This window comes from Oncorhynchus tshawytscha, unplaced genomic scaffold (assembly GCF_018296145.1).
Source record: "Oncorhynchus tshawytscha isolate Ot180627B unplaced genomic scaffold, Otsh_v2.0 Un_contig_4427_pilon_pilon, whole genome shotgun sequence".
NCBI classification, from domain to species: Eukaryota; Metazoa; Chordata; class Actinopteri; order Salmoniformes; family Salmonidae; genus Oncorhynchus; species Oncorhynchus tshawytscha.
The window spans coordinates 11151-25000 of NW_024608690.1; the positions used below are offsets into that span (position 1 = coordinate 11151).

A 13850-nucleotide genomic window follows, 5' to 3' on the forward strand; every position below is an offset into this window, starting at 1 on the left:
AACCTAGAGAGGAAGCAGACTCAGAGGAAAGAACCTAGAGAGGAGCCTAGAGAGGAAGCAGACTCAGAGGAAAGAACCTAGAGAGGAGCCTAGAGAGGAAGCAGACTCAGAGGAAGGAACCTAGAGAGGAAGCAGGCTCAGAGGGAGGAACATGGAGAGGAAGCAGGCTCAGAGGGAGGAACCTAGAGAGGAAGCAGGCTCAGAGGGAGGAACCTAGAGAGGAAGGAGGCTCAGAGGAAGGAACCTAGAGAGGAACCGAGAGAGGAAGCAGGCTCAGAGGGAAGAACCTAGAGAGGAGCCTAGAGAGGAAGCAGACTCAGAGGAAAGAACCTAGAGAGGAAGCAGGCTCAGAGGGAGGAACCTAGAGAGGAACCGAGAGAGGAAGCAGGCTCAGAGGGAGGAACTTAGATAGGAACCGAGAGAGGAAGCAGGCTCAGAGGGAGGAACCTAGAGAGGAACCGAGAGAGGAACCGAGAGAGGAACCAGGCTCAGAGGGAGGAACCTAGAGAGGAACCGAGAGAGGAAGCAGGCTCAGAGGGAGGAACCTAGAGAGGAACCTAGAGAGGGAGCAGACTCAGAGGAAGGAACCTAGAGAGGAACCTAGAGAGGAAGCAGACTCAGAGGAAAGAACCTAGAGAGGAACCTAGAGAGGAGCCTAGAGAGGAAGCAGACTCAGAGGAAAGAACCTGGAGAGGAACCTAGAGAGGAGCCTAGAGAGGAAGCAGACTCAGAGGAAAGAACCTAGAGAGGAACCTAGAGAGGAGCCTAGAGAGGAAGCAGACTCAGAGGAAGGAGCCTAGAGAGGAAGAAGACTCAGAGGAAGGAAGCTAGAGAGGAACCAGGCTCAGAGGGAGGAACCTTGAGAGGAAGGAGGCTCAGAGGAAGGAACCTAGAGAGGAACCGAGAGAGGTAGCAGGCTCAGAGGAAGGAACCTAGAGAGGAAGCAGGCTCAGAGGAAGGAACCTAGAGAGGAAGCAGGCTCAGAGGGAGGAACCTAGAGAGGAAGCAGGCTCAGAAGGAGGAACCTAGAGAGGAACCAGGTTCAGAGGGAGGAACCTAGATAGAAACCAGGCTCAGAAGGAGGAACCATACAGTCCATGTACCATACAGTCTACGTACCATACAGTCTATGTTACCATACAGTCCATGTACCATACAGTCTACATACCATACACTCTATGTTACCATACAGTCGATGTACCATCAGTCCATGTACCATCAGTCTATGTACCATACAGTCTCGGAGGAAAACAATGTCACTGTAACCTGCGATGACATCTGCAAGCCTATGAATGTGTGTAATACACTCATCTAATCTACTTTATGTTACCTAGTGTACACCAGAGATTAGACCAGACCATGGTTTTATGTCAAAGGCATATGGAGGTGCCCTTGATTTGCACTGAACATGGTCGTGTTTGCACTTTTGGGACTATTGCATTGATTGATCCCATAGTACCAGGCAAGCTAAATCACGCACAGACATACACCTGTCCTGCACTTGTTACGATAACGTTCTTATTCCAATTCACCACCAGTTCACGTGTTGTATTATTATTCTGAGACACAGACCTCCCTACCCCCTCTTTTCTCGCGTCCTCATCTTTCCCTTCACCACGGTGCATATACCATATTCCTAAACGAGTCAGCGAGATTCCAGTTAGGATAAACTAGGACAGGACAATTTAAGCAAGATGGCGTTTCCCCTGTCGCCAGCTAAAGTGACGCTCCGATAGTGCAATGAGTATTGGATATCTCCTAGGGGATATAGCGAGGATTCTGGATAACTCTGTTCAGCCTAATCAATCATGTGGCATTGACCTACTCTAAAGGCAGAGGAAGAACATAACTTGACTTGGAGAGTAAGATTGCCACTGGACGAATGTCAAGGTGTTTGTACAGTCAGAGACAAAACCGAAAACGATGTAGCCTAAATAACGGAATCACGTCGACAAAGCAGCGCGATAAAGCAGCGGGGTTCTGTATTCTGGCTCATCATCATCAAACTGGTTGGATGACGGAGAAGAAAAGCGTGGGACGGGAGATGCCTATCTGTCGTTTTTAATCATCCGTCAGTCAAGTGAATGCCTGCGGTATCAAATTCAAAAACAAATACCGACGGGAATGTTTGTCAACATATGTCTATAGATCCGATGTGAAGGATGCGCGCACTGCGTCTCAAGGGTGTCAAAGATAAATAACCTAAAATGCAGCGTTTAATTTGACTGGCATACAATCCTTCGGCTAAATGTGCTTCAGTCAACATCTGATCTATTTCCATGTTGTATTTTGATAAACCCTGTCTGCTGTCGTCTCAAGACTGAAGAGGGGGGAGGATGTCCGTGGCTCTCTCCGTGACGGTTATGTCTTCAGCGTTCTTTAATCCCACTTTTGCCTTCAGTTCCCATTTTGACTCAGGTACGTGTCGATCTCAAGCGGACATTTCATGTGTGTTTCATCTAATGTCTTTGTCAGAATGTGTATTTCTAGTATTGAATTTGAAACATAATATTCTTCTTCATCATCATCAGGTCCCTCTATATGTTGAATCATTGTGTGTTTAAACTCTGCTGCTGGTCCTTCAGCTCCATGTGAAGGATATGGATGTTCATCTGTCAACAACAGCAGCTAGATCAATATACAGTAGCCAGTGTGCTGTTGGCAGCCTTTATAGCCTGGTTGTGTGTGTGTAGGTCTCTGTGTGTTGATATTTGGGCAGTCTTCTTCTCCCTTTCTGTAGTCAGACCTCCAGCAGCAACCCCTTTTTTTTGCCTCTTGGAGCAGTTTCCATGGCAACCCGAGGGGAGGGTGGCATGTTATTGTATGTGTGTGTGTGTGTGTGTGTGTTGGTGTGTGTGTGTGGTGGTGTGTGTGTGTGTGTTTCACTACCACGCTATTGCCTGCCTCTCCTGATCCGCAGTGGGGAAAGGCAGCTCAAAGCCAACCTAGCATGCAGACCCCTGCAGGTGTGTGTGTGTGTTTGTGTGCGTTTGCGTGTGTATGCTTGTGTGTCAGCCCAGCTTAGCCCAGCTCAAACCTACTTCAGTTCACTGGAGACCTCACTCCCTGACTCTGGCTCTACGGCTTGTTGTTGAAAGTACAGTAGTCTGCCAGTCTGCAGTGTTTACCCAGAGCTCAGGGCAACTGGACAGGGCAGAGCCACCATGGACTCTGGCTACTAGAGCCAGCATGATGGGCAGGAGCACTCAGGTGCTGCTGTGTTGGGGGAGGGTTTGAGAGGGGAGGAAGAGACGTGTGAGGGAGTGGGGTGTGAGGAGAGAGAGTTGGAGAGGAGGAGAGAGAGTAGAGGGGGAGAGGGTTGAGGAAGGGAAATTGGGATACCTAGTCAGTGAGTGCGTTCAACTGAAATGTGTCTTCCTCATTTAAGGAAGGGTAGTGTGTGCAGACAGCCTCAGTGAAGAGTTGAATTAGAGCAGAATAAATGAATGGGAGGTAGAGTAAACAGGGTTGAGGTTGTCGCTGCGGTTTTGTGTGTGTGTGTGTGTTTAAAGAGCATTGAGTGTCCCTGCACTAGGCTGTGTGTGCTCAGCATATAAATGAGGTAGCCCTGACGACCAGCCTCCTACAGCTCACTCTGGTCGCTGCATGCAAGATCTCTCTTTTTCTATTTTCCCAGACCTGTCACAAGTGATATGGGGATTTCAGTACTACATGCTGTACCTGTCACTAGTGATATGGGGTTTCAGTACCCTACTCTGTACCGGTCAATAGTGATATGGGGGTGTCAGTACCCCATGCTGTACCTGTCACTAGTGATATGGGTGTTTCAGTACCACATGCTGTACCTGTCACTAGTGATATGGGGGTTTCAGTACCCCACGCTGTACCTGTCACTAGTGATATGGGGATTTCAGTACCACATGCTGTACCTGTCACTAGTGATATGGGGGGTACCTTCACATGGGGTTTACCACATGCTGTACCTGTCACTAGTGATATGGGGGTTTCAGTCATGCTGTACCTGTCACTAGTGATATGGGGGTTTCAGCTGTACCTGTCACTAGTGATATGGGGGGGGTCACTAGTGATATGGGGGTTTCAGTACCCCATGCTGTACCTGTCACTAGTGATATGGGGGTTTCAGTACCCCATGCTGTACCTGTCACTAGTGATATGGGGGTTTCAGTACCACATGCTGTACCTGTCACTAGTGATATGGGGGTTTCAGTACCACATGCTGTACCTGTCACTAGTGATATGGGGTTTCAGTACCCCATGCTGTACCTGTCACTAGTGATATGGGGTTTCAGTACCCCATGCTGTACCTGTCACTAGTGATATGGGGGTTTCAGTACCACATGCTGTACCTGTCACTAGTGATATGGGGATTTCAGTACCCCATGCTGTACCTATCAATAGTGATATGGGTGTTTCAGTACCCCATGTTGTACCGTTCACTAGTGATATTTGGGAGGTAGAGTAACAAGACACTTTTCTGATTTGCGCCTGTCTAGGTGGACTAATCCATTGTTTAGGCCCTGGGGGTGTCACAGTCCATCACTCTAAGACATGTTCTACTGAAATTGTATATGGTTATATTGGTCAGAAATAGCTTATTGTAATCTAACAGCACCTGTTTGGGACTTATAATACTCACCCAGCGCTTGTTACTTTACCCTTCCTTTATCTGCATACCCAGTCGTTTACACCACTAAGTCAAACATCTTTTACAGATCTCACTTCTCCTTTCCCTCGTGAACAACCAGTAAACATTCCCCTGTTTTGGGTTTGTCACGTCCTCTGCATCCGTTTTGCTGTTATGCTTATCTGAGTTTATAACCAATTTATTGACGTGATTATGATATGCTATAAGTCATGCCCTATTGTCATAATAGAGAGAGCAAGGGTTGAGGGAATAGGGATTGAGGGATTTCGGTAAGAGAACTTTTCAGTCAGAAATGGCTATAATTATGTTTCAGCTTCAGCAACATGGACAGCGAGATTAACACTGTTGATGCTCTTTGGTGGTCGCTGCAGCAGGGAGGAGAGAGAGAGACAATGGGTGCTAGTCACACAGTCACTCTTTTTTTTAACAAAGCGCAGCCAGTCTGAGTCAGGCCCGGCACAATCAAATCAATTGTGGTCGGAATTCCCTAATTTCAGCCCAGGTCTGCTGTCCTTCATGCTGTCCAGTGGCTGGCCTCAGCCTGGCCTGGGACTCTGGTTCTGGCCTCAGCCTGGCCTGGGACTCTGGTTCTGGCCTCAGCTTGGCCTGGCTCTGGTTCTGGTTCTGGCCTCAGCCTGGCCTAGGACTCTGGTTCTGGTCTCAGCCTGGCCTGGCTCTAGTTCTGACCTCAGCCTGGCCTGACACTGGTTCTGTTCTCAACCTGGCCTGGCTCTGGTTCTGGCCTCAGCCTGGCCTGACTCTGGTTCTGGCCTCAGCCTGGCCTGGCCTGGGACTCTGGTTCTGGCCTCAACCTGGCCTGGCCTGGGACTCTGGTTCTGGCCTCAACCTGGCCTGGCCTGGGACTCTGGTTCTAACCTCAGCCTGTTCTGTCTCTGGTTCTAGCCTCAGCCTGGCCTGGGATTCTGGTTCTGGCCTCAGCCTGGCCTGGGACTCTGGTTCTGGCCTCAGCCTGTCCTGGGACTCTGGTTCTGGCCTCAGCTTGGCCTGGCCTGGCTCTAGTTCTGACCTCAGCCTGGCCTGACTCTGGTTCTGGTCTCAACCTGGCCTGGCTCTGGTTCTGACCTCAGCCTGGCCTGGCCTGGGACTCTGGTTCTAACCTCAGCCTGGCCTGGGATTCTGGTTCTGGCCTCAGCCTGGCCTGGGACTCTGGTTCTGGCTTCAGCCTGGCCTGGCCTGGCCTGGGGCTCTGGTTCTGGCCTCAGCCTGGCCTGAGACTCTGGTTCTGGTTCTGGATCTGGCCTCAGCCTGGCCTGGCCTGGCCTGGGGCTCTGGTTCTGGCCTCAGCCTGGCCTGGGACTCTTGTTTTGGTTTTGGTTGTGTCCTCAGCCTGGCCTGGGACTCTTGTTCTGGTTTAGGTTGTGTCCTCAGCCTGGCCTGGGGTTCTGGTTCTGGCCTCAGCCTGGCCTGGCCTGGGGCTCTGGTTCTGGCCTCAGCCTGGCCTGGGGCTCTGGTTCTGGCCTCAGCCTCAGCCTGGCCTGGGGCTCTGGTTCTGGCCTCAGCCTGGCCTGGGACTCTTGTTCTGGTTTAGGTTGTGTCCTCAGCCTGGCCTGGGGTTCTGGTTCTGGCCTCAGCCTGGCCTGGCCTGGGGCTCTGGTTCTGGCCTCAGCCTGGCCTGGGGCTCTGGTTCTGGCCTCAGCCTGGCCTGGCCTGGGGCTCTGGTTCTGGCCTCAGCCTGGCCTGGAGCTCTGGTTCTGGCCTCAGCCTGGCCTGGCCTGGGGCTCTGGTTCTGGCCTCAGCCTGGCCTGGGACTCTTGTTCTGGTTTAGGTTGTGTCCTCAGCCTGGCCTGGGGCTCTGATTCTGGCCTCAGCCTGGCCTGGCCTGGGGCTCTGGTTCTGGCCTCAGCCTGGCCTGGCCTGGGGCTCTGGTTCTGGCCTCAGCCTGGCCTGGGACTCTTGTTCTGGTTTAGGTTGTGTCCTCAGCCAGGCCTGGGGTTCTGGTTCTGGCCTCAGCCTGGCCTGGCCTGGGGCTCTGGTTCTGGCCTCAGCCTGGCCTGGGGCTCTGGTTCTGGCCTCAGCCTGGCCTGGCCTGGGGCTCTGGTTCTGGCCTCAGCCTGGCCTGGGACTCTTGTTCTGGTTTAGGTTGTGTCCTCAGCCTGGCCTGGGGTTCTGGTTCTGGCCTCAGCCTGGCCTGGCCTGGGGCTCTGATTCTGGCCTCAGCCTGGCCTGGGGCTCTGGTTCTGGCCTCAGCCTGGCCTGGCCTGGGGCTCTGGTTCTGGCCTCAGCCTGGCCTGGGACTCTTGTTCTGGTTTAGGTTGTGTCCTCAGCCTGGCCTGGGGTTCTGGTTCTGGCCTCAGCCTGGCCTGGGGCTCTGGTTCTGGCCTCAGCCTGGCCTGGGGCTCTGGTTCTGGCCTCAGCCTGGCCTGGCCTGGGGCTCTGGTTCTGGCCTCAGCCTGGCCTGGGACTCTTGTTCTGGTTTAGGTTGTGTCCTCAGCCTGGCCTGGGGTTCTGGTTCTGGCCTCAGCCTGGCCTGGCCTGGGGCTCTGGTTCTGGCCTCAGCCTGGCCTGGCCTGGGGCTCTGGTTCTGGCCTCAGCCTGGCCTGGGGCTCTGGTTCTGGCCTCAGCCTGGCCTGGGACTCTGGTTGTGTCCTGGTGCTGGACATTATTATGTAACCCCACCACATTAATGTGATTGTGTAATTTGAGGTGAAAAGACACTCCCGTCTCGATCTTGGCTGGGAAATCATGGGTGAAAATACTTGGTGTGCATTCCAAATGGCACCCTATTCCCTATATAGTGCACTAGTTTTCACTGGAGCATGTAGTGCAGTTTGTAGTGAATAGGGTGCATTTGGGACCCTTGTACTTGTTCACGGTGGTGAACTAAGGATCGCTCTGGGCTTTCCCTCTAATCAAATTGGTCCATTGGCGTTTTATTGCTGTGGAGAGGGTGAGCTTTATAAACCCTTAGGAAGGACTTTTATTGCTGTGGAGATTTTTAGAATGTTGAGTAGCTTCAGAGGTCAACAGAGGTCAGAAGAGGTCAATGTTCCCTCTAATTTGTTTCGACACTGAACAAATTTCAGGTCTTCTGAGTGCAAACTTGAACATTGTGAAAATTCTTTGCAATTTCCAGCGTGCGTTTACTGTGAACACTGAGGCTGTACCCACTTTAAGTTTCAGTTGTAATAGTGGCCAAGCTATTTGATCACAATGTAGGCCTACCAGAGTGGCCTACCAGAGTGGCCTACCAGAGTGGCCTACCAGAGTGGCCTACCAGAGTGGCCTACCATCAACAACAATGGAGAAAATGCATCCCATAAGATTTTAACATGGAAATAGCTGTTCTATCATTCAGCCTACAGTAGCAGCCAATGTGTGGTGCTCAATGTAGGCTACATTACATGAGACTTTTGAAAAAATCATGCAGAGCTTGACATTAACCTGTTTATCCATTTGTCCTTCAGACAAGGAGGTGACTGAACATGTTGTTGTGTTGTTTGATTCAAGAAACCACTTAACAAAATAAAATGTGTTATTATTCCCAAACCATTATTACAGAGAATCAGACACATTATGCTACCCTCTGCCGATTGCCTACTTAGCTTATTCACGCCTGCCTCAAAATACAACACTGCCCCTTTAAGACAGAAACAAACTCTTTACCTGACTGGCATTTTAAAGATGTCTAGAAATGTACACGTTTTGTGCTCTTGTAGGAATCACTCCTCTATTGCTGAATACTAATGATCTAAAACTGGGCTAATAACACACTAACAAAGGATATGAACAAAATGAGCGAAAGTGGCTACATGCAGCTCTCGCTTTGATCTCAAAACAAGAGCATCTACTCACGACCACAGTTATAAACACAGTCCATTTCAAAGTAAATGACACAGATCCATATATGGCAATGGTCTATTTGCATTTAGGCCTACTGCAACTCTGATTGGCTATGCCACACAGGTCTGTGTAGAGAACCGACTGAGTCGTAGGATTCTATTGCAGTACCGAATCCTACTCCTATGCGTTCAGCCCACAACAACATCTCTTGCGTAGTTCCGTTTGTTTCAGTATATTGCATTGATTGGAGCACAATTGCCACAGAAAAGGGAAACGGTGATAGTGTTAACTGACAGGGAGAAGTCTAGAAGTTCAGACGGTTAATACCATCCCCTTGCACTCTGTATAGAGCAGGGTGTCAAACATACTGCCCGAGACCCAGCCTCTCTATCCTCCTCCTGTCCTCCTTTCCTCCTCCTCTCTCTCCATCCTCCTGTACCCCTTCTCCTCCTGGGATGGTGTGAGATGCAGGCAAGCAGCCTTCACCCCCCAGCAGGTGTCAGAGCACAGTTGCAATAACAGGAAATAAACCACACTCTGCTGATGTCTTAAATACTGTATGGCCTCTGAGCTGACACACACAGGCACACACACACACACACACACACACACGTGCAAGCCCATGGCCACACACACACACGTGCAAGCCCATGGCCACACACACAGAGGAATCAGGAATCACAGTAGTGGGTGGATTAGTGCCAGCGTGCCGTACCGTGCTGTCTGTCTGTCTGTCTGTCTGTCTGTCTGTCTGTCTGTCTGTCTGTCTGTCTGTCATACCTTCACCAAGCCATGTTCACCTCACCCACATCACTGAGAGAGACGGTGATGACCTCATACCTTCACCAAGCCATGTTCACCTCACCCACATCACTGAGAGAGACGGTGATGACCTCATACCTTCACCAAGCCATGTTCACCTCACCCACATCACTGAGATAGATAGTGGTGACCTCATACCTTCACCAAGCCATGTTCACCTCACCCACATCACTGAGAGACGGTGATGACCTCATACCTTCACCAAGCCATGTTCACCTCACCCACATCACTGAGAGATGGTGATGACTTCATACCTTCACCAAGCCATGTTCACCTCACCCACATCACTGAGAGAGATGGTGATGACTTCAAACCTTCACCAAGCCATGTTCACCTCACCCACATCTCTGAGAGAGACGGTGATGACTTCATACCTTCACCAAGCCATGTTCACCTCACCCACATCACTGAGAGAGACGGTGATGACTTCACACCTTCACCAAGCCATGTTCACCTCACCCACATCACTGAGAGAGACGGTGATGACTTCATACCTTCACCAAGCCATGTTCACCTCACCCACATCACTGAGAGAGACGGTGATGACTTCATACCTTCACCAAGCCATGTTCACCTCACCCACATCACCGAGAGAGACGGTGATGACCTCATACCTTCACCAAGCCATGTTCACCTCACCCACATCACTGAGAGAGACGGTGATGACCTCATACCTTCACCAAGCCATGTTCACCTCACCCACATCACTGAGCGAGACGGTGATGACCTCATACGTTCACCAAGCCATGTTCACCTCACCCACATCACTGAGAGAGATAGTGATGACTTCATAACTTCACTAAGCCATGTTCACCTCACCCACATCACTGAGAGAGATAGTGATGACTTCATACCTTCCAAAGAGCCTGACACAACAAAAATACAACACTGATATACAGTACAGGGGAGGAGGAATACAGACTAGCATTGCTGTTGGTGTGTGTGTGTGTGTGTGTGTGTGTGTGTGTGTGTGTGTGTGTGTGTGTGTGTGTGTGTGTGTGTGTGTGTGTGTGTGTGTGTGTGTGTGTGTGTGTGTGTGTGTGTGTGTGTGTGTGTGTGTGTGTGTGTGTGTGTGTGTGTGTGTGTGTGTGTGTTGTTCTCCATGACTGTCACACTAGTGTCACCTCTTGTTTCCCCTGTCAGCAGGAAGGGCTGAAGGACAGTCCCTCCATGGCTGCATTCCAAATGGAACTCTGTCTGTCTTATAGTGCACTACATTGTACCAGGACCCCAGGGCCTGAAAGTAGTGCACTACATTGTACCAGGACCCCAGGGCCTGAAAGTAGTGCACTACATTACCAGTAGTGCACTACATTGTACCAGGACCCCAGGGCCTGAAAGTAGTGCACTACATTGTACCAGGACCCCAGGGCCATTTCTACCAGGACCCCAGGGCCTGAAAGTAGTTCTATGGCATTTCAGAAATCAGAAATGCCTTCTATACTTACTTTCAAATGGCTCTCCTGTGAAGTCGTGACTTGCGACAGACGCCTAGTTTCCTGAATCGAGTCACATATAAGGAATAGGGTTTGGGACCCAGACCAAAGATACAATCTCTCTCTCTGTCGCTCTCTCTCTATCTCTCTCTCTATCACTCTCTCTCCCTGTCTCCCTCTCTACACTGAGCTCAGTGAGAGCTATCTCTCCCTGTCTCCCTCTCTACACTGAGCTCAGTGAGAGCTGTCTCTCTGATTGTGTGTGTGTGTGTGTGTGTGTGTGTGTGTGTGTGTGTGTGTGTGTGTGTGTGTGTGTGTGTGTGTGTGTGTGTGTGTGTGTGTGTGTGTGTGTGTGTGTGTGTGTGTGTGTGCGTGTGCGTGCGTGCGTGCGTGTGTGCGTTTGTACTTGTGTGTCCATTTATTTGTACTTGTGTGTCCATTTATTTGTACTTGTGTGTGTGTGTGTCCGTGCGTGCGTGCCTGCGTGCGTTTGTACTTGTGTGTCCATTTATTTGTACTTGTATGTGGGTGGGTTGCAGGATTAAGAAGTCAAGCTAACAGCTTAGCCTTATTGAGAACACAATTAACATTGATCTGTTACAGCCAGTCAATGACATGAAGACCTTAACACCAGAGCATTCCAAATATATCCCTTACTCCTTAAGGTCATATGGAATGACCCTGCTATTAATGGGTAGAATCCCAAATGAAACCCTATTCCATTTATAGGGCACTACCCAGACTAGATATCACCACAGTCTGAAATAGACTAGATTTCACCACAGTCTGAAACAGACTAGATATCACCACAGTCTGAAATAGACTAGATATCACCACAGTCTGAAATAGACTAGATATCACCACCGTCTGAAATAGACTAGATATCACCACAGTCTGAAATAGACTAGATATCACCACAGTCTGAAATAGACTAGATATCACCACAGTATGAAATAGACTAGATATCACCACAGTATGAAATAGACTAGATATCACCACAGTCTGAAATAGACTAGATATCACCACAGTATGAAATAGACTAGATATCACCACAGTCTGAAATAGACTAGATATCACCACAGTCTGAAATAGACTAGATATCACCACAGTCTGAAATAGACTAGATATCACCACAGTATGAAATAGACTAGATATCACCACCGTCTGAAATAGACTAGATATCACCACAGTCTGAAATAGACTAGATATCACCACAGTATGAAATAGAGACTAGATATCACCACAGTCTGAAATAGAGACTAGATATCACCACAGTATGAAATAGACTAGATATCACCACAGTCTGAAATAGACTAGACTAGATATCACCACAGTCTGAAATAGACTAGATATCACCACAGTCTGAAATAGACTAGATATCACCACAGTCTGAAATAGACTAGATATCACCACAGTATGAAATAGACTAGATATCACCACAGTCTGAAATAGACTAGATATCACCACAGTCTGAAATAGACTAGATATCACCACAGTATGAAATAGACTAGATATCACCACAGTCTGAAATATAGACTAGATATCACCACAGTCTGAAATAGACTAGATATCACCACAGTCTGAAACAGACTAGATATCACCACAGTATGAAATAGACTAGATATCACCACCGTCTGAAATAGACTAGATATCACCACAGTCTGAAATAGACTAGATATCACCACAGTCTGAAATAGACTAGATATCACCACAGTCTGAAATAGAGACTAGATATCACCACAGTATGAAATAGACTAGATATCACCACAGTCTGAAATAGACTAGATATCACCACAGTCTGAAATAGACTAGATATCACCACAGTATGAAATAGACTAGATATCACCACAGTCTGAAATAGACTAGATATCACCACAGTAGAAATAGACTAGATATCACCACCGTCTGAAATAGACTAGATATCACCACAGTCTGAAATAGACTAGATATCACCACAGTATGAAATAGAGACTAGATATCACCACAGTCTGAAATAGAGACTAGATATCACCACAGTATGAAATAGACTAGATATCACCACAGTCTGAAATAGACTAGATATCACCACAGTCTGAAATAGAGACTAGATATCACCACAGTCTGAAATAGACTAGATATCACCACAGTCTGAAATAGACTAGATATCACCACAGTCTGAAATAGACTAGATATCACCACAGTGTGAAATAGAGACTAGATATCATCACAGTCTGAAATAGAGACTAGATATCACCACAGTCTGAAATAGACTAGATATCACCACAGTCTGAAATAGACTAGATATCACCACAGTCTGAAATAGAGACTAGATATCACCACAGTCTGAAATAGACTAGATATCACAGTCACAAATAGACTAGATATCACCACAGTCTGAAATAGACTAGATATCACCACAGTGTGAAATAGAGACTAGATATCATCACAGTCTGAAATAGAGACTAGATATCACCACAGTCTGAAATAGAGACTAGATATCACCACAGTCTGAAATAGAGATATCACCACAGTCTGAAATAGACTAGATATCACCACAGTCTGAAATAGACTAGATATCACCACAGTATGAAATAGAGACTAGATATCACCACAGTCTGAAATAGAGACTAGATATCACCACAGTATGAAATAGACTAGATATCACCACAGTCTGAAATAGAGACTAGATATCACCACAGTCTGAAATAGACTAGATATCACCACAGTCTGAAATAGACTAGATATCACCACAGTCTGAAATAGACTAGATATCACCACAGTGTGAAATAGAGACTAGATATCATCACAGTCTGAAATAGAGACTAGATATCACCACAGTCTGAAATAGACTAGATATCACCACAGTCTGAAATAGACTAGATATCACCACAGTCTGAAATAGACTAGATATCACCACAGTCTGAAATAGACTAGATATCATCACAGTCTGAAATAGACTACATATCACCACAGTCTGAAATAGACTAGATATCACCACAGTCTGAAATAGACTAGATATCACCACAGTATGAAATAGAGACTAGATATCACCACAGTCTGAAATAGACTAGATATCACCACAGTGTGAAATAGAGACTAGATATCACCACAGTCTAAAATAGACTACATATCACCACAGTCTGAAATAGGCACTAAATATCACCACAGTAGGAAACAGACTAGAT

General features: G+C 48.1%; 1 protein-coding gene across 1 annotated transcript in view; it reads left to right on the forward strand.

The window, feature by feature from the left end:
* Nucleotides 1-1585: 1585 nt before the first annotated feature.
* The window catches only part of LOC121843734 (serine/threonine-protein kinase LMTK1-like), a 42843-nt gene continuing 30578 nt past the window's right edge, over nt 1586-13850 (forward strand). Inside the window, exon 1 of the mRNA XM_042313524.1 lies at nt 1586-2418. Coding sequence (XP_042169458.1) covers nt 2337-2418 — 82 coding nt within the window. The 5' untranslated portion in view covers nt 1586-2336. The remainder of the gene's footprint in view (nt 2419-13850) is intronic.